Source organism: Aedes albopictus, chromosome 2, assembly GCF_035046485.1.
Source record: "Aedes albopictus strain Foshan chromosome 2, AalbF5, whole genome shotgun sequence".
NCBI lineage: Eukaryota > Metazoa > Arthropoda > Insecta > Diptera > Culicidae > Aedes > Aedes albopictus.
The window spans coordinates 365,033,237-365,059,741 of NC_085137.1; the positions used below are offsets into that span (position 1 = coordinate 365,033,237).

At 38.8% G+C, this 26,505-nt stretch overlaps 1 protein-coding gene across 1 annotated transcript in view; it reads left to right on the top strand.

Moving 5' to 3' along the window:
- LOC109422849 (zwei Ig domain protein zig-8-like) overlaps positions 1-25,853 on the top strand; it is an 85,798-nt gene extending 59,945 nt beyond the window's left edge. Inside the window, exon 3 of the mRNA XM_062852925.1 lies at positions 25,558-25,853. Within this exon, the coding sequence (XP_062708909.1) occupies positions 25,558-25,808 (251 nt within the window). The 3' untranslated portion in view covers positions 25,809-25,853. The remainder of the gene's footprint in view (positions 1-25,557) is intronic.
- Positions 25,854-26,505: the final 652 nt, after the last annotated feature.

Consider the following 26,505-nt stretch of genomic DNA (forward strand, 5'->3'; position numbering starts at 1 on the left):
GTGCGGTAACACGCAGCTTGGATGCTTTCACTTGGTGAACAACGGTCCCAGGATACTTACGCGTCAGCTCTCGAGAAATCGAAAGCATATTCAATGGTTTGCATTTGCGCCGGAAATAGACAACCCAAGGTCCAGGCGAAGATGGTTGATAAAACCGCGTACGAGCAATGATATCATTAGGAGGCGTTTCGCCTCCAATCGAATCTTCCATGTGGAAACAAATTTATGAAAAATAATTCAAAAGTGCAAAGAGGAAGAGAAAAAAACCTTAAAGTATTTACAGTGCACTTTCTTCCTTAGGACGACAACTGTTTGGTTTGTAAACCAAACAATGTTAATAATATATAAAAAAAAATAAAGCAAAAAAAAAAAAAAAAAAAACTTGTATTAATAATATACGAATTCAATTCTTATGATTATTTTAGCGCACCCTGTAGGATGCAAAAAAAACGGTATTGAAAAAAAAAGATAAAATAGCTAATAAAAAAAACAAAAAAAAAATGTTCTGTTATTTACAGTTTGTACACCCTTACCCGTATACAGTAGTTTGGGAACCACTGTAATGGATGTCAAAAAAAAGCACGTGGTCGAATGTGGACTGGGGATACAATAGACAAAAGCGATCAAAACAAATTGGGCAGACAAAAGAGTGTATCGAAAGAGTGATACTTATCTGACCGGAGCAGGTAGATATTTATCAGGCAGGCAGATGGTAAAGCTGTCCGTCGCGTCTGCCTTCGCACCCGTCGCCGCCGTCCTCTTTGTTGACGGAGGGGCTGATGATGGCGATAATGATGACTTTTGGATGCGATTATTCCTTGACCTTGATGTACGATGATGCAAGCACCTCGCTTCCGCGTTGCGCTGGATACCACCTTGCGACACTACACTTCGCACAAGCAGGAGAACGCACGATATAAAAAACCTTCCGCAATTGCGGGGGAAAAAACTCTACTTGTTTAAAGGCTATCGCGTGGTGAGATACGGAGCACACGTCCGACTCGTCCAAATGCACAACAGGGAATGGACGAATTTCTGGAAGAATTGTATGACAAAGTCACTTGACAAACACAAAAGGAGTTTTTGACGGAATCCTTAGTGAAATAAATAGAGGAATTTTAGAAAAAAATATTGCAAACATTTCTAGTGAAAGTCCTGTATTAATCATCGGAGGAAGTTCAGAAGAAATAATAGCAAAATTTTTGACGGAATCCTTGTAGAATCCAGGAGGAATATTCGACATAATTCTAGAATCCAGGGGTAATCGGAGGAATTAAAACAAAATTTCCAGAAAAGTTGTAATATTCTGTACAATATTTCCAATATCCCAAAAATTTTCTGCAAAACTGTTGAGCATTCTAAAAATTCTTCAGTTTCTACGCTAAAAAAAAACAAAACAAAAGTCACAAATTGCTATCGACGATCAATCTTTTTCAAATACACATGTTGATTTCAAAATAGTGCTCCGAAAACAATTAAAGTAGAACAGTTTATGAATTACAGGTGGAGATCGAAGCTCGTCGTATTTGATAATATAGAAATTACTAAAGTTCGATTATATTGCGACTTCAAATCTCTTAGAATGAATTAAAAGCTGAATATAGTATTCTTCGATAATTTGAAATTTTTTCTTACATCAGAGTCAGCAAGCCTCATTGGATAAATTACAGCTCGTGCTGTAAAAATCAACTTTTCGCAACTCGTTACATAAATAACTATTTCGATAGTGTTTATAATTTTTAAATTTTTAATAGTTTTTTTTTTGTTTGTTCCTTATTTATTTTTGTCCCCCCCCCTCATACCTGATTAGAGGTCTCGGACATAAAAGAATAATATTTGCATCGACCTAAGTATTATAACTTATTTAGTTACGAGTTTGATATCATAGCAAATTTTGCTCTCCGATTACTATCAATAACATATTAATATCAAAATTGGTTATGGAAATATTTTCCGAATTCACTGTTATTAAGTTGTTATTGAAACTAACAAAACAAGCTATTGAAATGGTTTTCCAGGAACATTTTTTGTTATGGAATTTGTTATTTTGCCGCTTATGACAGACAAATTTATAACACAATATGTTATGCTAATAACTTGAAAATAATCGATATTATTATTCAGTTATTTTGCCCAAATAACACAGCTCCTTATGCTGTTGTTATTCCCTTCTGCTCGGGTACATTCACCCCGTGGAGAGTCGCTTTCACAGCTCTGTCACGACTTTGAGACTCGTGTGCGACCTCTAGTATGCAAAACCCCCCTCTCCCCTAAAATCGTGACGTAATTTGTGCATGAACCCTACTCTATTCGGCAAAATTTTAGACAAAACCATGAGGCAAAAGTCGTTTCTTGATTGCACGCTTCTGAGCTGAGAAAACAGCAAGTGAGTGTAACTCTTTGAAAGTGAGTGTTCCCATCCCTGTCTATGGCAACGGTTTATCCGTCGTTCAGGTGTTCATGGAGGTGCTGCTTCCACCATTTATTTAATCATATCACGTCTGTTTTGTTAAAACACTCTCACCAAGCTCATTTGCGAAATATTAAAAATCCCGTCACATCCGTTGTATTTAGTTCGATATGGGACATATTATGTTATGTCCAGGCGTCGTTTTATCTCCTGGAAGCATCGGGCCTTGGTAGCATGACCCAAGCAACCAAAACTTCCGATTTAACCCTCCTTTGGCATTAGGATATTTTTTCCCAAACCGTACACTAGCTGCTACCAACGTGATGCAGAAAGAAGGTTAAGTTGAAGAGCGAACTTAAAGTTCAAGTTTGATGCAATCCACCTTTTGTTGGACTTGATTCTCCAAAAAGTCACAAATACAAACTAAAAGGCTAGAGGCACTATATACAACCATTATACATCTCTTCAAATCGACCTTAATGTCCAACAAATGTTTAATAAGAAAGCTACTTGAACATTGGCTCTAAAGCACAAATATAGTTCAATTGGACATAAAATATCAATTTGAAATGTTCCATTCCAAGCTTGTTTCGAACACTCAAAGTTCGGACAAGAAAAAAATCATTGGTATTGTAACCGAATAGGCCTCGATAAGCGTAAGTCCAACGATGTCAGGAAAATAATTACCTACCCGATATTTGCTGGAATATGTTCACACCTTAGAATGATTGAACTTACTCAAATAGAGTGAGTGCTTCACCAACTTGATTGAGAAGTTCGAACATCCCCAACGATTGTTTGTCTAGGATTAAGCGAACGCTGAATCTACTATCTTGATCGGCCCAGACCAACTCGACTTGATGGCTCCGATAGAATCGCAAATTGTGAAGACGAGAAAACCAGTTCAAACATTATTTCGATCACCTGGCAATCGTTTGACTCATTTATCTCAGTCTTAGTTAAGAAGCATAATATTGAAATGTGATGTTCGGCAAACTTGTAGATTGGTGTTTTTCCTACAATTATCACCAAGGCCTTGCAAGGACGTCGTATTCTAACTCTAATATTTACGGCTTAAAAGTGTTAGTACCACTTACTCAATACTCATACTAAACGATCTGATTTTTCGATCGTTTAGTATGAGTAGGTGATACTAGTGTTCTCCCGCCGTATATATTACAGTTAAAATACGGCGTCCTTGTAGGAAAAGCACTAATATACAAGTTTCACGAACATCACAATTCAATATTATGCTTTTCAACTGTGTTATAGACAAATGAGTCAAACTATTGCCAGGTGATCAAAAACATCCTTAAACCAGTCTCTCTGCGGTGCAAACTTGGATGGACAGTTAGTGGACCTGTAATCTCAAGTGATACAGAAGTATACCGTGGTGTGCATCAGTGCGATATAACGATGGACCAGTCGCTGAAGCTGAAGCAGAGGCTGAGAATGCTTATCCGTTTCGCGTGGGTTCTGAGAAAGACCGCAGAATGCGAGAAATATTGGAGGCTACTAGTTAGCATGTCGATAATTGGATCGAAACCGGCCTTCTGTGGCCAACTAACTGACAAACGAAAACTGCCTATGACTCATCGATGTCGCCGACTTGAGCAACATTCGTAGCATTTTTTCCAACACATCCTCCCTTATCGTTAACCTGCACAGCTGACAAAATCGCAAATCGACCACGTTCTGATTGATGAACGGCACTTCTTTAACATTATTGACTTATCGTGACCTAACATAGGCTCCGAGTGCTACTACCTACACTCTTAGAAAAAATCATGTAAAATTAAGTTTACTTGGATGCACATAAAAGGAGCGTTTCATACAAATTTACATCTTCTATCACAAATAAAATCGAGCTAGCAATTGCTAAACCCAAATCGACAGATGATGCATCTCCTCCTCCTCCTCCATGATGAATGTAAAGTTGAGTCAAATTTGTCATTCAGTCATTAAATGTTTACGTGCGTTGATGGTTTACGTCACGTGTAAATTCCGTGGTGATGGCCAAACTACGCCCAAAACTACCCGTCATTAACAATATACGAAACCGATTACCACCACGGTACAACCTAGAGTGACTGCAGCCACCGAATGTTGCCTCAGCGTACGCGCAAAATTACAAAGCAGCGCTGCCAGATAAAGGCAAGCTTACTGAGGCCCTTCTAGAAGACTACTGTAGTAGCATAAACGTAGCCATCAACGACGCAGCTGAGAGCACCATGGAAGCACATGGAAAGGAGTCTACGAAATGAAAGGTTCAACGAGGAGTGCATAGCGATTTAAGAGGAGAAGAACGCAGCATGGGCGTTAATGCTGCAGCATGGAACCAGGCAGAACGAGGAACGTTACTTATAGAAACAAAACAGCAGATTCGCCTCTTTCAGGAGAAAAGGGCCGCCTGGAAGAAGCGAAGTGTGCGAAAATGGAACTGCTGTGCCATTCTCAAGCAACTCGGAGTTTTCAAGCGACGCGTGCTAAGGAAAGCCTTGGCAATGTTCAAAAGAACTGTGTGTGGTGGCGAAAAATGAACCACGATTAACTAAACTTAACAGTGAACCCAGCGTCGTCCAGACGATGGTCAAAGCTGGAAGGACACAGTGAACGGAGCAGAGCATGTTAAAAGAATGCCGGAAAAACATGCGAAGTTGATGATCGCTACTTATTCGATTGGCACACACTCATGCAACTGAACATACAAATTGCATAAAGTGAACTTTATGAAACAGCGAGAAAATTGAAAAATATATGTTCATAGGGCAGCTATGATTCTCGTAACGATCATGCTGATTTTTATAGAACTGATTAACCTTTTCAATGCATCTATAGTTAGACAATCATAATGTACTTTATCAACTGTTTCAGTTTCCAAAAGTGAGGAACTAAATTTGCACCACGGCGACATAATTGTCGCTACGATTTTCTTAATTTGGTTACTGAACTTCATAATTCAGCAGCAAGAAATCATAAAACAACATTTTATGAAAACATAATCAAGCTCTGATGAATTCATTAACATACGTTATGATTTCACATAAGGCCTCATTTGAAATCAAGAAAGAACATCGTAGGGACAATGGAAATTCGCGATTTCGCGGAAGCCATTTTGACTGTTTGTCAACCTATTATATGTGCATCGTTGGAACCAATTTGGGCTCGATTGGTTAATCTTTCGCAAAGTTAGAACCGTTCGGGTAAAACACTATTTTTTAAACAACTCATTTTTTAGCTGTCATATCTCGGAAATCAGTGAACCGATTTGAATGAAATTTTGAACGTACACTAGCAATATAGAAATGCTTCACAAACTGTTAAAACATAGATACTTTTTGAACGTTTAAAAAAGTTATCATGGATTGACACTTTTTGAATTTTTCTCGAAAATATGTATTTTTTACATCAATGTCAATAAATGTTAGTGTTGATGTCCAAAGATTTTCCACTTCTGTTCTCAAGTTATCTTTAATCTAATATATTAGAGCCTATTTAGATTAAAGGAAGAACACATTTAGTAATTTTTGTGTGGTATTGTAAATTTGACTTATTTTCCTCTAAATGGGTAAAAATTTCAACCCGGTATAACTTCATTCGCCGAGAGAAAATATTACATTTTGTAACGTTGTATTGAGTATCAATATATTGTAGATAAACGTTAAAAAATTCATTCAATTCGGTTCACTGGATTCCGAGATATGACACCTCAAAAATGAATTGTCTAAAAAATAGTGTTTTACCCGAACGGTTCTAACTTTGCGAAATATTAATCAATCAAGCCCAAATTTGTACCAATGATGCACATAAAACAGGTTGATAAACAGTCAAAATTTGAGATTTTTTTATGCACTCTATGAAAAGTTACAGTATGTTGATTTTTTTTGTGTGAAAAAAAAGTTGCCTATCCCAAACATTGTGGCCACCCCCTGTACACAATTATGTATCGCATAATACAAGTTTACTGTATTTTCAATGTATGCTTCTTTTCTAATTTTTCGTCAAATTTACCGGATACCGGCAACAGAATATGTTCCGTTTCCACATGTTTCATAATGAGTACTTACGAATATCGTATGTTTAAGTTATGGCTAAATTTCATAATGCGTTTTCATGAATTCCTTACGGTTATTTGCCTGAGTGCAAGAAAGCGTGGAGTGCAGAGAACACAGATTGCAGAGAATTAGCAACCCATGAACCAATATTTTAGCCAGGACATCGATGTTGATCAATTTACGGATTGATTTTACCAAAGCATTAGTACTATTATATTCGACAGAATAACAAAATAAACAATCTAAAAGCAAAGTATTTTATACAAATGCCAGCTGGCGCTGCAAGCAATGCAAAACCTTTCCTAAATGTTTACACTATCCGGGAAAAAGTAAATATTTTCCCACACTAGGTATTTCACAGCTTCACCAAGAATCTCCATAAAGATTTTCGTATGCTTTTATATCACGCGCATGTGACGCCATGACGTTGCCACATTTTTCTTGGCACACTACTCAACTGACGGACGGTGATGCCAACGATGATCTTCCCAACGCTCGTTCCGGCCGGTTCTTGGTTAGTCTTCTGTGCCAAGATGCCTACGCGGTTGCGGTGTGACACGGCAGCGTCCTTTGATATTGTTTGGATCCCCCTAGCTGTTATCCCCACTTCCGAAGCTGGTAGCAAACAACCATACCCCGGGTGTGCGCGTTCCTTTTTACTAGTAGGTGACTGTAAATAAACATCGATGTGCTTCACCGACCGAGCTAGGGTAATAAAGCATGATGAATGTAATAGACCTGATGAAGGAGATTCTGCCTAACGGCTGTATTTACAAGTGGATCAGTTCCATTGCACCGTCATTGACGCAGTATCTATTTATTACCTTCGAAGTTTGTTTGAAATAATCATTTCAAGTATATTATAGACTAGTTCAAGAAATAGCAAGACACCTGACTATGACTTAAATATTTATAAATTTCTATGAACTTATTGCATTATTTTCAAATAACAAATGAGTTTAGACATAAATTCGATATGTCGAAATGTCCTTTATTTATTTTTATAATTTTCAATCCTTAACCAGTTCGTTCTCGGATTTCAAGAGAGGCAGACGTGTTCGAGTGAAGCTCTGAAAGTGTTTTCTTTTCTATAGAATTTTGCCTACGGGCTATTTTTCGATATAACAATAGCTTAAGTGAAACGGAACAATGGCGGAATCAGTTCTTCGTGCAAACTCACTACGTTTGCGATTTGAGCGAGGTCAACCGGAACCGAGTGATGCAGAAATCTTTGCCTTTATGAAGGGAAAAATGGGACTGAAGAGCAATAACCTGCTCTCCATGTACAAGGAGAAACCGGAACAGTCGGTCATCATCAAGTTCAGGACTGAAGATGACCTCAAGGAAACACTACTTCGCCTACCAGGATCCATGGAATTTGCCTACAACAAATACCAAAGCACAACTGTGCAGGTAGGGTCTTGTACCATTTGGGCAGGTGTACCTATTTTGGGCACTTGCCGCTATAACTAAGTCAATTTCAAACCGATTGATTTGATTTTTAGTACAGAGTAAGATACTGTACGTGCCTAACTCTATACAGAAATTCAAAGCAATTGGTTTAAAATTGACTTAGTTATAGCAGCAAGTGCCCAAAATAGGTACACCTGCCCAAATGGTACAAGACCCTATCTGCAGCTAGCGCAATTGTACGCTATGTGCGAATCTTCAACCTCCCGCCGGAAGTGGACGACCGAGACATCTGGACGGTTTTGTCCAGATACGGGAAAATTCAAAGGACGATTCGAGAGAAGTATGCGGAGAGCACAGGATTTCCTATTTGGAACTCTGTCCGTGGAGTTTACATCGAGCTCAAAGAAGGATGCGAATTACCGGCAACGATACTCGTACGCAATCAACGCGCCCGAGTATATTACGATGGCCTCGTGAACAAGTGCTTCCAATGCGGAAGTGCAAGCCACTTGAAAGCTGAATGTCCAAACCGGTCATCAGTAAACGATCGACTAAAACGAGATCAGAACGACGTACGAAATCATGGTACGTACAGCGGAGCGTTAATGGGAAATTGGACGAAATCGAACGCATCAGGAGAAATCGCGGAGCAGGGAACAATGGTTAACCTTAACCAGTTGTTTTCTAAACCAAGGACGGACGATTCAATGTGTGGATCGAACAATGTGGATGATGGTGCGGAAGCGGAAGGTCAAGCAGTGGAGGAAACAATTGCGGCGGATGGGGCATCGTCGATGGATGTGATAGTGGAAGCGGAAAACATTGCGAAAGATACGAATACCAAACCAACGGAAAGAGGGGAAGTAGCGGTTGCTATAGATGATCAATCTACGGTTGACGATGTGGTAGTGTCCACATCAGAAGCGAGTAGCCCGGAGAAAAGCAGTTCTAGCGCCGTGGGAGAAATTTCGTCGGTGGACGGTAACAGACAGGCTATTGCTGACGTCACGAACACCGAGCAGATGAACGCAACCAGAAACGCTGGGGAGGATTGGATAAAAGGTACGAAAAGGGGAAGGAAGCTTAAGAAGGGAAAACGTGGGGAGCAATCTAGCTCAAATACATCAGCAGAATCGAGTGAAAGGGAAGAGGGTACACATGAAATTCCAAAAACGAACATCTTATCGCAACAACAAACAGTGAAAACAAGAAGTCGATCTAAACAACCCAAGTTAAGCCAAAAGAACGGTGAAAAATGAAGTGCAGCATTTCTATTATTTTTTTATTTCAATGAAGTTATTTAGTTATTGAATAATGGATTACGTTTTCAAGATTGGTTCTGTAAATTTTAACAGTTCAAGTACTGCGGTCAACAAATTTCTTTTGAAAGATTTTGTTACAAATCATGAAATTGATATTCTTTTTATCCAGGAGCTCTGCTTCGATAATTTCTCGTTTATTCCGTCTCACAATGCAATTGTTAATGTGGCTGGAGGTAGTTCCGGAACTGCCATATTGATTCGAAGGACCTTTGAATATAGCCAACCGTTACTAGATCCAAATGGCAGAATCTCCTCTGTTATGGTGAACAATATCAACTACGTTAATATTTATGCCTACTCCGGTAGCAACAGGAAAAAGGAGCGCGATAAGCTTTTTATGGATAACATCGCTATACATCTCAACAAAGCAGGAGCCATTTTTAATGTAGCCGGAGGGGATTTCAACTGCATTTTACAAGGATTTGATGCTGCAGGTTCTAACAAAAATTATTCGACAGGTCTTAGTAAACTTATTCACTTATTTGGGTGGAAGGACATAGCTCTAGAACTTAAAAAGAACGTTTTTACCTTTATTAGAAACGAAAGTAAATCGAGAATTGACCGATTTTATGGACCGCCGGATTTTGTTAAAAAAGTGAAGAGTTTTGAAACTATTGCTGTGCCTTTTTCGGACCATTGTGCCATTATGATGAAAATAACAATGAGTAAAGATGAGATGATTTGCCGTGGGCGTGGGTATTGGAAAGCCAATACAAGTTTATTAAGGGATGATGATATTATTCAAAAGTTTAGCCGAGACTATGATTCCTGGAAGATTCGCCAAGTGTATGCAACCAATAAATCCCTTTGGTGGAACGATGTTTGTAAGAGCAAGATAAGACAATTTTTCAAATTCGAGAGTTGGATGCTTAACAGTAAAATCTTTAACGAGAAAAATTATTTCTATGGAAAAATGCAGGAGTGGTTTGATAAAAAATCAGCGGGAATGGAAACTTATTTAGACATATCGATGATCAAATCAAGACTTATAGAAATTGAATCAAAACGTCTAGAGCACTTCGGTTCTACAATGGATGAAAAAACATTATTGCAGGGAGAAATGATGAATATTTTTCAAGTTTCAGCGCAGATCAAACGGCTTGCGTCAAGTAGCAATTTCAAATTGAAGAACAATAACTGCATCGAAACAAATAACGGAACGTTAAAAAAAATGGTGCACGATTATTACGTGGAACTTTTCTCAAATGATTGTTCTAATCATGGATATGCTGAAGCAGATGATCCGATTCGTTACATTTCCAAATCGCTTAATGATGAAGACAGGGCAAAATTAATGGAACCCGTTACAGAAAACGAACTTAAGCTTATTCTTGAAAGCTGTTCACGGAAGAAATCCCCTGGCCCAGACGGGTTACCTTACGAGTTTTATATCTTGAACTTTGATTCCTTAAAGGATGACTTAGTAGATCTTTTCAATGGATATCTTAGCGGTACTTTTAGGCCTCCTAAAAGCTTTAGCGAGGGAATAGTCACTCTCATTCCGAAGAAAGGAGGCAATAGTCTTTCTTTGAACGATTATCGCCCTATAAGTTTATTAAATTGCGATTACAAGCTTTTTACGAAAATTATTGCTGAGAGGATTAAACCGATGTTGAATAAATTGATTGGAGAGGGGCAGAAAGCTTGCCTGCCGAATATGTCTAGTGTGGATAACCTGAAAGATGTTCGAAGAGTTTTAGCCAAATCATGTGAATCGAAGAATTTCAAAGCGTGCCTAGTAAGTGTCGATTTGAACAAAGCGTTTGATCGTGTAAATCATGAGTATCTCTGGAAAATTTTAGTGAAGTTCGGTTTTCCGTCTAATATTATTGATTGTATCAAAACATTGTATTGTAACGCTACTTCGAGGGTCTTGGTTAATGGCTTTCTCACGCCAGAAATCAACATTAACTGCTCGGTCCGACAAGGGTGTCCCTTAAGCATGATCCTCTTCGTGCTTTATATTGAACCACTGCTTAGGAATATTGCAAACAGCATTCCTGGCATACTTGTTTATGACAAGTTTGTCAGCATTTTAGCTTTTGCAGACGACATTATCTTGTTGATTAGAAATGATATAGAATTTGATCTGTTGCTTAGTATTTTTGAAAATTTTTCATTATTTGCGAAAATTAAAATCAATTACAGTAAATCTTTTTTTCTTCGACTAAACCAGGCTAAAGTAGGGCCTCAATTGATTCAGGAAACTGATTGCCTCAGAGTTTTAGGAGTTGATTTCAAGAAAAACTGGAGCAGCTCTGTAGATTCAAACTACAAAAAATTAATTGCAAGCCTAAAAGCTACCTTACAGCTAAACTATGTGAGGAAATTGAGTATAATTGAGAGATGTCAAGTATTGAACATTTTCATTCTTTCGAAACTATGGTATGTTGCTCAAATATTTCCACCATCGAATTCGTATATAGGCCAAATTAAAGCGGCATGCGGAAAGTTTATTTGGGTCGGACAAGTGTTCAAGATTAATAGAAATCAACTTTACCTCGACTATCTAAAAGGAGGTCTCAGGCTGGTGGATCCCGAGTCAAAATGCAAAGCCTTGTTTATTAAAAATATCTTGTATAATGTAGATGTCAATGGTGATATGACCGAAGAAACCTTTTTATTAACGTTAAATCAACCACAAAGATTGTCACGAAACGCGAGAGAGTGGATAGAAATCAGCAAACATTTAAAGAACAATTTCAATTTGTGTACTACTAAACTGTTGTACGATTATTTCATAGACGAAATACATCAGCCTCCAAAGGTTGAAGCAGATTATGCTGCTGATTGGAGCATTATTTGGGAAAACTTAAGTAAAAACTTTCTAACATTAGTGGACAGATCAAACGTGTACTTATTTTTAAATGATGTCATTAGTAATAAAGAAAAGCTACTGGCGTACAATATTGGAAACCTAGCATCATCGAATTGTGTAAAATGTGGTTTAATAGACTCTAATTTCCATCGTATCAAATCCTGCTTGGAGGCCAAAAAAATATGGGCTTGGTGTAGCGATATTATTCGTAATCGTTTGAAATTAAAATTTAAAGACATGGAGGATATTCTGCAATTTCCGATCCAAAACAACAAAAAAGAATTGAAAGCGGCCTTATGGTTAACTGTTCGAGCAATTTCAATCAATGTGGCAGCGCAGGGACAATCTTTGTTTATTTTCAAGAAGGGAATAAGAGAGTTGAGATGGAATAACCGAGCCGCGTTTAGGACAGAATTTGGAACATGTTTAAATATTTGTTGACCGTAGTTTGAATTGGAATCCAGGGATCGACTAAAAAAAAAAAAAAAACCTCGAAACAGCCGCGAGTACTTCGGCTTCCCAAACTAACATAGTTTTAAGGCAGTAATAAATTGTTAAATGTAAAATCATTGTAAAAACAAAAGATTTCGGCTCAGCTATGCCCATGTGGCGCCCGAGCCTTCCAAATAAACAAATAAGTAAAAAAAATGTCCTTTTTATGTATCTGAAGCGGATTTCGTTAAAACTCAATAAAAAAAACCTCATATAAAATTTTACACACATTTCGATGTGTTGGAATCTTATACTCTTCGGTACCGGCCAGAGTGGACGCGCAACGCGGCGCGGTGCGGAAATTGGGTTCTTTAGGGGTATCCAGATTATTGCATTATCGAAATCTCCGTCCAAAAATTAGTCGAAATCCAAAATTTCATCATTTTTGGTGCACGCGAACTATTTTTAAAATGCATTTAAAGTTTGTATGGGGAAAATTTTTGTTCGGGGCGAACTGTCACTTTATCGATTGAACTGTCATTCTATCCACGGAAATTAAAACTGTTTTGTTTATTTAACCATCAAAACAAAGGAATTGGAACGCAATAAAATCACCTTTTTCTCAGAAAAATGAGCTTTTTCGATTAGGCTAAACAAAATGGCAATATTTAATTCACTAAACAACCCAATTTGCACGCAAAGGAATAACAATCAATAATAAGGAGCAGTCAAATCGTTTGGGAAATCCGCGTCGTGTCGCGTGACGCGTCCACTCTGGCCGTGCCCTTCTTTTAAGGACGCGTAGTGCGTCATGAACATCATTGAAATCTCGGTTGAAATTTCAAAGTGATAAAACTCAGTTACCAAAGCGCATATTTATATGAAAATGTATCATCCAGAGTTGGGCAATATCAGTCTTATCAGGTGACTACTGATATTGCACAATCGTCACTATCACTCCAGGCCGTTCAATATCAAAACGACAATGACAGGGTACGACCTCATATTGACCCGCACTCTAGATCACAATCATTGCAACTGTTGTGATATTTTAGTGGGTTTCGCCAAAACTCAAACTTGTTTGTGACCAACATGCAAAGCTTGTTATTTTGTACCACATATTAAAATATCATCTTGGTAAATCTTCATTTGGATTTTAAAACGAATTTTAAAGATGTCCTATCAGTGATTTCCACACACCATCACAGTCAGTCCAGTTCTGATGGAACAAGGAAAGTGACGGTGACTCAATAGAGCGCACGCTGACTTGGATCATATGCTCTTTCGTGGTGAGTGTGATGATACTTTTTCTGCTGCGTGGCTGCAGAATGGGGCACGTTCGGTGTAGTACTAGATTTGTAGTAATGAGCTGAATTTTAGTATGGTGAGAAGGTCAATTCTCTGTTTCTGCAATGAAATGGCACAAAAAGCGTGGGTATTATGATTCGTTGCCTAATTTGATACTGTTTGAGCAAAACTTTGGATAACTATGTGTAGGATTTCTTAACTAAAAAACAACGAATAACCATTTATCACATAACATAAGTGGAACTTCATAGTCAGAGCGAAGGAAAAAGTTGTATCCTTTTCCAGCACGCGAAACTGTTATATCTTTTATAAAAGGCGTCGAACTGTTATTTATTTTGGTAAACAAAAAACATCTGATTCAACCAGTATTCCAGTTTTGGCAAAGAATACAGGAACGAAGATTGGCACCTGAGACTTGCGTAAAACTAGCTGCTGGAAAACCATTTATTTATTTTGTCATATTTTCATTGAAATCTTCGAAATAACACATCCACGTTTCACATATCAATGTCCGTTTATTTATATTTAGGGCTAGGAAACGTATGTTTGGCATGAGCTTACAAAGTTTCATCACAATTTATATCCTTATTTAGATCTCTACGTGCTGCGAGTCTAGATCTATGAGGTCTTTGTTTTACTTCCCAGCAATGAAAAATGGTATACATGCTGAAAAATAGTATAGCAAAAATGTTATAACGCATTTGACATTTCGATGCCCTGTATACCAGTATACGAAATCGAAAAGGCGTCAACTTTTTGGGCCAGAGTTCCACTTATGTTATGTGCATTTATTCTTTTTTTAATATTCGCAATTTGTTTATTTTCACCATCATTAAAATTTAGATCTTTCCACTATCACATCATTCTCAAAACTGAATCCACATTCAACCAGTCCAGTCATTCATCCGCATACTCTTTCTCTTTCGTTTCTGTGTGTATGTTCCCATCATACGATTTCTTTCTTTTTCTCTCGGCGACCAGCACTCTAGCTCAGAGTAGGATTTCAATATCTAACTTTACGTCAATCGCAAGCACTCAAGTAGAATTTCGGTGTGCATGCAGTTTCTCATTGGATGTACTGATGGAAATTATTGAGTGCCTTCGAAATCGAAATTCATTTAATTTTAAGAATAACTAACTACCTACTTCTACACTACGTTGTTTATGTTGCAAGAAATGGAGAAAACAACAACACTAGAAATCAGTTTGTCGCTGTAGTAAACTGAAAAATGGGTTGATTTGAACTAGAATTTAATTGTGTTTACAATTTATATTTCTGCGTGTATGATTCTCAACCAATAGCAATTTCCAGGTAATTCCACTAAAACACTGTCAACTTAACTAGCAGTGCAGTTAACATTACCAAAAATAATTTTAATTTAACAACTGAGCATTGCACTTTTAACCATACTGTGTTGCAAAATGCGTGTCCAGGAAAAATTAACAATGTTTTGTTGTTGAGGTTGCTACCCTTTCGGTTGAATTTACTACAATGCATTGTAATTTCAAGCATATTTCAGTTACCTTAACACGTTTTGTTGTCGGTTGAGAATCATAGGTACGGTTATTAATTTTACTATGGAATCGGTAGTTTCCACAACAAAATTTATTTCAGTGTAGGGTGGGGCGGGGCAAGATGGGTCGCGAAGCAAGATGGTCAGCGCCATTTTCGGGCGCATTACTCATGTTTTGATTATGTTAATAATTTTGTTAGATGACCAGCATGAATATACAAAAGTTTGGGACATTGATTGAAAAATTATTCAATCTCGTTGGAAATAAAAAATAAAATGGTTTTTAGCCATTTTTCTTATGCGATACATTCCATATAATCTCCATATAAACGGCCGCGGGGCAAGATGGGTCACCTTTAATTTTGAACGTATTTTTGGAGCATTCAAAAGTTATTTATTTTTTTATTACAAGACTATCTCATAAATAACTTCAATCAAGCGGAATGAACGCTCAAAATTATAACATAAAATTATGATAATTTTTTTGTGAAAATATTGATTTTCAAGTCGCCTTGTGACCACTCAAATTGTTAAATTTTTTATATTTCAAATAAATTTATAAAATGTTTACTAGTAGATCTTGTTTACTCAGCATGGATATGGAGCATATACAGGGGGTGGCCAAAATGTTTGGGATAAGCAACTTTTTTCTCCCACAAAAAAATTCAACATGCTGTAACTTTTCATAGAGTGCATCAAAAAATCTCAAATTTTGACTGTTTATTAACAAATTTGAGCTCGATTGAATAATTTTTCACGAAGTTAGAACCGTTCGGGTAAAACACTATTTTTTAGACAACTCATTTTTGAGCTGTCATATCTCGGAAACCAATGAACCAAATTGAATGATTTTTTTAACGTTTATCAACAATATATTGATACTTAATACAACGTTATAAAATGTAATATTTTCTCACGGCTTATTAAGTTATACCGGGTTGAAATTTTTACCCATATAGAGGAAAATAAGTCAAATTTACAATACCACACAAAAATTACAAAATGTGTGCTTCCTTTAATCTAAATAGGCTCTAATATATCTTTAATCAGATAACTTGAGAACAGAAGTGGAAAATCTTTGGACATCAACACTTAAATTTATTGACATTGACGTAAAAAAAATACATTTTTTCGAGAAAAATCCAAAAAGTGTCAATCCATGATAACTTTTTTCAACGTTTAAAAAGTATCTATGTTTTAATAGTTTGTGAAGCATTTGAATATTGTTAGTGTACGTTCAAAATTTCATTCAATTCGGTTCACTGGTTTCCGAGATATGACAGCTCAAAAATGAGTTGTCTAGAAAATAATGTTTTACGCGAACGGTTCTAACTTTGCGAAAGATTAATCAATCAAGCCCAAATTTGTACCAATGATGCACATATAACAAGTTGACAAACAGTCAAAATTTGAGATTTTTTGATGCACTCTATGAAAAGTTACAGCATGTTGAATTTTTTAGTGAGAGACAAAAAAGTTGCCTATCCCAAACATTTTGGCCATCCCCTGTATGAATGCGGAACAAATCTTATATTTTGACGTTTTTCGTTGAGAAAATATGAATTACTTAAAAGGTGACCCATCTTGCCCCGCACTTTTTTCACGGCGCAAAAACGATCACTTGGAAAAACTGCTTGTTTAACATCATATTTTGTATTTAATGAACTTTTTATCGACTTTTAGCATAGCTAACTAGTGTATTAACTAGAGTAGCAGACGAATACAAACCAATACGATTTGTATTTACAAAGTAATGGTGATCCATCCTTAGGTGACCCATCTTGCCCCGCCCCACCCTACCTCAGCTTGATATACACTGAAATAAATATTGTTGTGGAAACTACCGATTCCATAGTAAAATTAATAACCGTACCTATGATTCTCAACCGACAACAAAATCTGTTAAGATAACTGAAATATGCTTGAAATTACAATTCATTGTAGTAAATTCAACTAAAAGCATGGTCGTCTCAACAACAAAACATTGTTAATTTTTCCAGGACACGCATTTTACAACACAGTATGGTTAAAATACAATGTACATTTGTTAAATTAAGATTATTTTTGATTATGTTAACTGCACTGCAAGTTAAGTTGACAGCGTATTAGTAGAATTAACTGGAAATTGTTGTCGGTTGAGAATCATAGGTACAATTAGTAATTTTACTATGGAATCGGTAGTTTCCATAACAAAATTTATATCAGTGTAGTAATTGTAGTTTACGCAACAAGGTGCAGAATGAAGATTTTTACAGCACGAGTCGTACATTTATCCAACGAGGCTTGCCGAGTTGGATAATTACGACGAGTGCTGTAAAAATCGAGCTCTGCACCGAGTTGCGTACAACATTTTCTGCACCTTCATAAATTACCACTTGAGGATATTTTTTTACTAAACTTTTTCATCAGACTGCACACTGATGTTCATAGTCATGATTAAGGAAGTCTGATCATAGCAGGTTATACTGTGCAGTTGTCACAATTTTTTCAAACCTGCGTCCAGAAAGCATCAATAGGTTGATCAAAACTGAAAACAGTGCTGTAATGGTTCATTACGCAACGCAAATCAGTGCTGTAATGAACCATTACAGCACTGTTAATTTGGTGTGGGAAAGTAGGCCTTTTCCTGTTAGATTTGCGTAAGGTAAAACGGCCTATTACGATGAGAAGTTGCAAAAAATGCTTTGTTTTCAAAGAAATTGATAAAAAAAATATTCAAGTCCAGTGATGCAGTAACTACGGATTCAGCTCAAAATCACATTCTACATGATGTCGAAGAAAAATATGCTTTAAAGTGCATTCTTTATCATAAGTTTAATCCATAGTTATGAGCATTGTGAATAATTGCATACTTTTAGCTCCAATAAGGCAACATTTCAACCTTAGAGAAGATTGTATTTTTTATTATTTCCAACAAGGTTTGATCCTATGTAATTATACACCATATTTGATAAAAACAGCATGTACAATTTTATTTTCTGAAATCATTATTATGTTAAATTTGCAATAAGTTCCATCGTTATTTGGAAGAACCTTCCAAGAACGAAGCTGTTTTGACTCCAGTAACTGTCATGGCGCACAGTAACCAAACCAGCATATTTTGATACTCTTTTGCTTTACTAATGAAATTTATTCAAAAAATCGAGTCCAACTTGTAACTTGCGCTGATGTAGAATAACTTAATCTATCCCAAATTTGTATTATTTATTGACATTCAATTAAGGCTCATATTTAAATTTAATTAAGGGCTCATATAGCCGAAGCGATAAACCCCGGGTATTCATCAAGATCATGCTTAGGGTGACGGGCAAGGATGTTTTTGATCATCTGACAAACGATTGATTCATTTGCCTATAACATCACATTTTAAGATTAGGCTGCTGAGCTGAGTTGTAGGCAAATTAGTCAAACGAATACCAGGTGAACGAAAACATTCTTGTTGACGAATTCGACTCCAGATTGATACAGATTTTTTTTAATGATAGTTTCCTTGACTTCCTTGGGCGTAAAGTATCTTCGTAGCTGTCACACGACATACACATGCAAAATGGTCATTGGTAAGAGGAAGCTATCATTTAATAATTGTGGCAGTAATCATAGAAAAATAAGCTGAGCAGCAGGCTTTGTTCCAGTGGGGACGTTACGCGATAAAGAATACGAAGAATTTAGCCAGCTATCAGTAAAAATTTGCTTGTTCTGATCATTTGTGTACATGTTACCGACCTTGAAAGCGATTGCTCAGTGCTCACTTTCTAAATTAGTTCACAAAAATCTTGTCCAAACTCCTGTTCTCCTAGCACACACTCTAATGAACAAAACAAAATCAAACATGATGAAATAATAAATTATTTATGTCCCCACCGAAACAATCCCGTGTATCAGCCCATACCGTCTCATTTTTTTTTCCAACGAATTAATCTACTCCTCCCTGCTTTGCTTCAGAAGCTACTTTTCATCGTGTTGGAAACTCATCACGTGTTATTTCTAGATCACTCTTATAATTCTTGTCTTGTACCGCTCGTAGGCGTAGACGTGCCTGCTGCCCCCTAAGATAAATGGCAAGCAGTGCGATGTCGCACGAGGTCAATAAAGACCGCAATTTTTTATGTCGAACAGCAGATTTCAAATTTCCAACAGTCAGTAGGACCGGTAAATCCAGTTGGGCACAATGGTAACTGCAAGGGGACAAAACTCGCATAGCGTGATATTATTCAAGCATGGTACATTTCACATACAGCGTTACATATCAGAAGGCCGGCTCCAGAGGCACGTTATCCTCCATTTGGGACATTTGTGCCATCAAGGGGTTATTAAGGGTACTTAAAATAGTAGTATGGAGACCGCTACTGTCACGAGCAGCTCACGCTTGCTCAAGACTTGCCGAATTATTTGACATTATTTTCGACAATGCCATTATCGCCTTGCTTGCCCTTTTGCAGGCATATTTCATGTGACTTCCGTATTTCAGCTTATCGTCGATCATGATTCCAAGTTGCACTTACAGTTCATCGTACTCCCGTCCATGGTGGTGATCACTGCCTGCTCTTCAGACTTGCGGCTATTCACCCCCACCATCTCCGTCGCGCACCACAACGACTGCCAGCTATATGCCAGTTGCGTGCACTGCTGTTAGTTCCACTTCCTCTGTCGACTCGCCGTATGCCACGAGGGTAATATCATCGACAAAGCCGATCAGTTTCACGCCCCGTGGTAGTGTGAGTCTTAATACACCATCATACGACGCGTTCCATTGTACCGTGCCCAGGGTGGAACCCTGAGGTACCCCCGCGATAATGTTAATTATCACCTTATTCTGGAAGTAACTCTCCAGTATCCCGCACAGGCTATCCGGGGCTCCTAGGTGTATGGCGCACTCGATGGCGGTCCAGCCGATGCTGTTAAACGCATTTTCACGTCTAGCGTGTCAACCGCGCAATAGCGGATTCCCGTTCGCTTCTTTTGGAGCACTATCTCAGCCGTTTTGGTTCCAGTCCTAATAGCATCCACCATCGATCGACCCTTACGTAGCCGAACTGGTTATCCGAGATCCTAGAGTCATCTAGTTTCTCGGTATAGACCATCAGCCTCGACAGAATGATCCGCTGCAGTTTCCCGGCGGTGTCTCGAAGACAGATAGGTCAGCATGCCCTCGGATATGGCACAAATTTCCCAAATGGAGGAGAACGTGCCTCTGGAACCGACCTACTGATACCTGATTCCCACGGGTCACCATAAACAAATCTGTGCCTTTTCCACCTCTTCTTAATTTCGCTTCTTTGTAGGCCAGGGGACTGTTATGGTCTTTTTGTTTTCTTACTCAGCATTAAAACTATGCTGCTGTGTTAAAAGATCGGTTGTCAGCTTGAGCCTCACGTGGCAGTTATGTTTACTACGAAAACATTGCATTGGTGGGATAGGGATGCCAATTCCTTAGTGTAGGCATATCTGTGTAACCATTCTGAAATGTCTAGCCTCGATGGCTGTCTTGATGGCTACTCTCGGAACACCGTCTGGACCCGAAACCTTGTTCAACTCAAGCGACTTCGCTATTGCGATGAGCTCGTCGTTCGTCACCGAAGCGGCCTCCCTTTGGCCGGTTTGACCATAGGGGACGAGGCCCTATGGTCTGATATCGTGGCGAAGCAACAACGTCTCCATTATCTTACGCAGCATCTCGGGGGAGTGTACTGGGGGTGCAAACGCGCGCTTCGTTTTGGCCATCACTTATAAGAACAACAGAATATCCTGAATATTCAGGTCTCTAAAGTCAGTTTCACTTAATAAGTGTTTACCGAATACTCGGAAACGCAGTTGCGCAAAAACTGGACAGGTACATATCAAATGATACGAAGTTCCATAATCGGATTCACAGCTATCACATGCAAATGAATCAGCTTGCTGAATATTTGCCATGTGATAGCTGAGTCGGCAGTGACCAGAATGCTGCAATTCTGCTTTGACAGATTTGTAAGATACTTCGCCACCCTTGGAGATGGCTCAGTACAATACAATTTGGTTTGACGACATGACTCCAAACTATTCCAGTATTATCTGTGTTGAGTAGCAGCCCAGGTGTGAATCTGAAGATTTACCCAACACTTCGATATCGGAATAGCTGGCTCAGGGCCAATGAAGTCATGTGATGCTCCAGTGCGAGCTAACTCATCAGCCAATTCATTTCCAGCGATGGAAGAATGGCCAGGTACCCATACAAGATGAACAGCGTTTGCTGAATTCAGCTCCTCGATTTGAGTTCGACAAGCGATAACTATCTTCGACCTGGAGTTGGCCGAAGCAAGTGCTTTAATAGCAGCCTGGCTATCTGAACAGAAGTATATTACTTTGCCCATTACGTGCTGCTGAAGTGCGGAATGCACTCCGCACATAAGAGCAAAGATTTCGGCCTGAAAAACGGTGCAGTGTCTACTAAGTGAATAAGACTGATACATCCTTAGCTCACGAGAATAAACACCAGCTCCTGCTCGACTTTCGAGAAGGGAGCCATCAGTGTAACATACGATGCCGTCTGAAATACTTCTTTCCAGATAACCAGATGTCAACTCTTCCCGGGAAGGGAATATCGTGGAAAATGTCCTATATGGAAAATTTCAAGCAATTGTAAGATCACTTGGAGCAAAGACAATTTTGTCCCAATTCACCAAAAGTGGAAACAACGAGGTGTGTGTTGATGTGCGGTTCACAGGAGTTTCCTCTAGTAGACCGAGTACCCGCAATCGGTAAGTGCAAGAAAGAGCTTCTTGTTTGAGATGAATGTGTAGTGGGGCAACGTCAAAGAAAACTTCTGGCCTAATTTTGATTGGACCATTCTCACTTCGCCCTTTTGCCACCACACAAGACATCCATAAGCCAATATTGGCCGAACCACAGTTGTGTAGATCCATTATATCGAAAGTATATCCAAGTATATCGGTTTTAGACCCCAAGTTGTACCAAAAGTACGCCGGCATTGCCCGAAGGCCATACAAGCTTTCTTGATTCTGAACTCAATGTGAGATGCCCAGGAAAGCTTGGAATCAAGAATGGCTCCAACGTGCTTTTGTTTATTTGTTTTTACTATCATTTACTATCATTTACTTTACCTGTTCAGTCACATCGATTTCAGAATCAAAGAGACGCAAAGGTCGAACGCCATTACGGTTTCACCTTTCCGTGAAAAGAACAATAGATGTTTTATTCGGATTAACCGAAAGGCCATATTGGCGACACCAACCCTCAACTACCTGAAGGGCGCTTTGCATCAGGTCGAAAAGGGTGCTGATGCACATACCAACTAACAATGTTAGGTAGTCGTCGGCAAAACCATAAGTAGGAAAACCGCTATCATTGAGTTGCCTCAATAGCGTATCTGCTACGAGATTTCACAAAAAAGCTGTGACAAGACTCCCCCTTGGGGGCATCCACAAGCACTCAATTTCCTAATCCCTGCTAGACGCAATGTCGAGAAGAGATAACGGTTTTTGAGCATTTGATGAATCCAATTGGAAATCATTGGAGATATACAGGGGGTAGACAAAATGATCGGGACAGGCAAAATTTTCACTTTTCAAAAAATGTTCAACTAGCTGTATCTTTTCGAAAAATGCATCAATTATTTTCAAATTTTCACTGTAAGTTGATCAACTAGTTGTGTATCAGTGGATAAAATTTGGAAAAGATCGGGCTATTCTACACGAAGTTATACAAATTTTAGAAAAAGTTATAATTATCCGATAGCTAACTTTGAGCTGTTATATCTCCGGATTCAATGAACCGAATGCAATGAAATTTTGACCATTCATGACTTATATAATAAGCTTTAAAAACGTTTGACACAACTTTAAATTATTAACAAGAGAAAAAGTTAAAGCGATTTTATTTATTTTATGATGTTTTATTAAATTGGTCTATTTTTAATATGCATCACAATACTTTTTCTATTAATTGAAGGCTACGCTGTTACTTTCCTTCAAAACATATTTATATTCAAGACAACTAGAGGGAATTTAAATGAACTAAAATTAGCATCTTGAATTTTGAAACGATGTTGAAGTTTTAGAAAATTTGATGTTTTATTAGAAAAATAAACAAATGACTGAAAATCGAAAGAATATGATCAAAACATTCTCCGATCAGCACATAATGTTAACAAAAGTTGTAAGGAATAGAAAAAACTTCCATTTACTGGCGGCCGCGAGATTTTATATGGCTTCTAGCCTTCATGGGCATTTTTTAAAGGTAAAAAATGACCAAAAAACACATTTTTGACTTGAGGCACCTCGAAATCTTCACCAATTTAGCTGAAAATTTGACCAGAAGTTTGTTTCAGCATTAGAATTAAGATGTGGGGGTGACTGGCTGAATTCGAGAAATTTCATTTTTTATGAAGAGGTCTAATGTAGAGTATGGATCAAGGTATCTTCTGAATTTTTTTGTAGTGGAAAATATTTTTCGTTTTTGCAGAAACCATTTTTGAACAAATTGTCACAAAAAAAATGGTTTCTGCAAAAATGGAAAACATTTTCCACCTCAAAAAAAATCAGAAGATACCTTGATCCATACTCTACATGTGCACGAAAACCGATTTTGAAAATATTGCTTGGTTATTTAATAAAAAATCAAAAACCGAAAAAATGAGAAAATGCTTCCAGTTTCGCCTTAATGTCTGAGCTGCCCCAGATGATATGGTGAGCATTAGCATCACTGCCAACAATTAGCGGAAGGCCTTTTGAAGTACAGTATGCGACGACTTGCTTGAAAGCATCCGTAGAGGATGGTTTATCATGCGGTAAATAAACCGAACAATAGACGTATTTCCTGTTGAGGTTTCCAACAGATACATCAATTGTGATAGCACATACATCTCTGGTGGTTAGTTCAGAGATGAGTGTAGTAAGTATTGCGTTTTTGACAAGCACACAGGCTCGAGGCATGACACGTGAGTTTGCCATTTCATGTTTACTGAAAGTAGCAAACACCGGGTTCACAAGGTTTCCTGGATAGAAATTCCCCTTACGGAAGTAAGGTTCTTGGACAAAGGCCACTTGGGCTGAACCATTTTGCATAAGTCTGCAAAGATTGATTGTTGCTGTTCTTTTATGCTGAAGATTGATCTGAGCTATCCTAACCGTAGCCACTACCCAAACTAGGCAAGATTAAACTCTTCGCAACAACAGAACAACAAAGAACAGCAGCACCAAAACCAGATCGGTATCGATTGGAAAACACCAAAGGCGAGGATACACAAAATACACTGTGTAAATCGCGTAATGCGAAACCATATAGGTGAAAATTTAAACTAATTAACAACATCTTCATAATCCCGCCCTTATTTAGCCTCAAGTGAGACTAAAGAAGAGCAGCCGATTATCTCGGAGAAACACAAGGTCCACTGCACCATTGCTCCGGCTAGCGCAGTAAGGGCAACATACTGTGGAGGGCACCCTGGAACTCCACAGACTCCGTTTGCGGTTAGGTTTTTATTATACCCCCCTAGCCATTCATTCCTAGGCACGGTAAGCATGAAGCCACATCACACCATGAATTAGGGGTCACCTGTTGGTGGACTCTTACCACCGGAACAGGCGGTCCGTAGTGTTATTCTTAGCCATTTGAGACAATCGCTATCGACACTACACTACACTACACTAGTGTTAATGCTAATGCTAACCATATCAATTCTGGACATTCCGAGACATCTCCATACCACTGTACCGGAGGTACCGAAGAGAAATATCTAGCATACCAGGAGCATCCATCCAAGCGAACGCATTGAACATATGCGGGGGCGCTATGTTTGCCCTCGAGACGACATTTATTTTGACACTCATAGCTTTATAAATGCGCCGGCCAAGTTATTAACTGGTTAATTTACACCACTGTTGACACTTTCGGGTGAGTTTTCATCATCCCACTTTACAGCTCGCCTGTCCGGGTGTCACCTCCAATTCATAAACAAGTTGTACAAAATCTCTATAGGTAGCTCGCTTCTCATATTTAGGAAACCCGCATTTTCCTCCGGAGGAGGATCGTTCCAATAACCGGCGCATAAATTATTGCTTAGGAAATTAGCCGACTAATAATTGGCGTGTAAACGATTTCGCCTCTGCCATTTGGTCGGCACGCTGCTCTTGTAACTTGTGGTGATCGCATGGGCTGGGCGATCGCAGCGCAGATCTTCGAGGTGGAGGCGCACGGTGTGGGGTGATTTATCGTCGCTGTCAATTTAATTGCTTGCCAAACGGGTGACCTAATGGATGATTTTTCTCTTTTTTATGATGATTTCCAGATGACTCTGAGCTGGTGAGACGACAAGATGATATTCTCTACGATCTACCGGTGCCTACTAGTCTACCGGAAGCCAAACGAAACAGCTCTAGTGGCAATAATTACAGCAACGGTGACATCTACAACCGGATGTACGCGGATAGAGGTAAGTGTAATGAGGAGGTAAACATAGGATATGTTTTGGATCATCCTATAAATATGTACTGTTTACTGAAATCGCCTGAGGGCTCACCACATGTTTGTCGTGATTGAGAAGGTCGCAAGCTTTTTCGTAATCAACGAACACCAGGTAGAGAGATTCTTGGAATTCATCGATTTGCTTCAAGATGATACGGAGTGTGACAAAATGGTCTACACAGGATCGCCGGATCGCCGTCGTCGGAAAGTTGCGCCAATCTTCACCTGTATGCGGCTAAAAATCACTTTGCAGAGGACTTTGAGAACGATGCTCAGCAACATGATACCCCGCCAATTATCGCATACAGTCAGGTCACCCTTTTTGGGCACCTTTACTAAGACGCAATGATGGAGCTTCGGTGTTGACACGGTTAATGCGTCGAACACTTGGCTGATCATGCTGAGGTTTCCAAAGTGCTCGAACCAGCATTTTACAGGGCCACCCGGGTCGGCCAAAAGCTCTCCAGATGTGTCTTTCACGGGCATCGTAGCATTCATCTTAGTCCCACTATAAGGTGACGTGAGACATCGTAGAGACGAATGTCGCCGGTATTTACGGCTTTCTCGCCTTCGTCGGCTATCAGTAGGTCGTCTCCAGAGGGGAGTTCTCCTCTATTTGGGTTCGTCGGCTAGGGGCGCCCACGCTTTTTTGTCCCGCCTTCTTGAGTGTTTCACTTCCTTCTCGAGAGCCGAATAACGACTTTGGCTTCTCGTGTTTTCGCTCGCTCTATCGCGGCTGAGGCGTACCTTCGCTCCTCTTTCTTCATCCAGG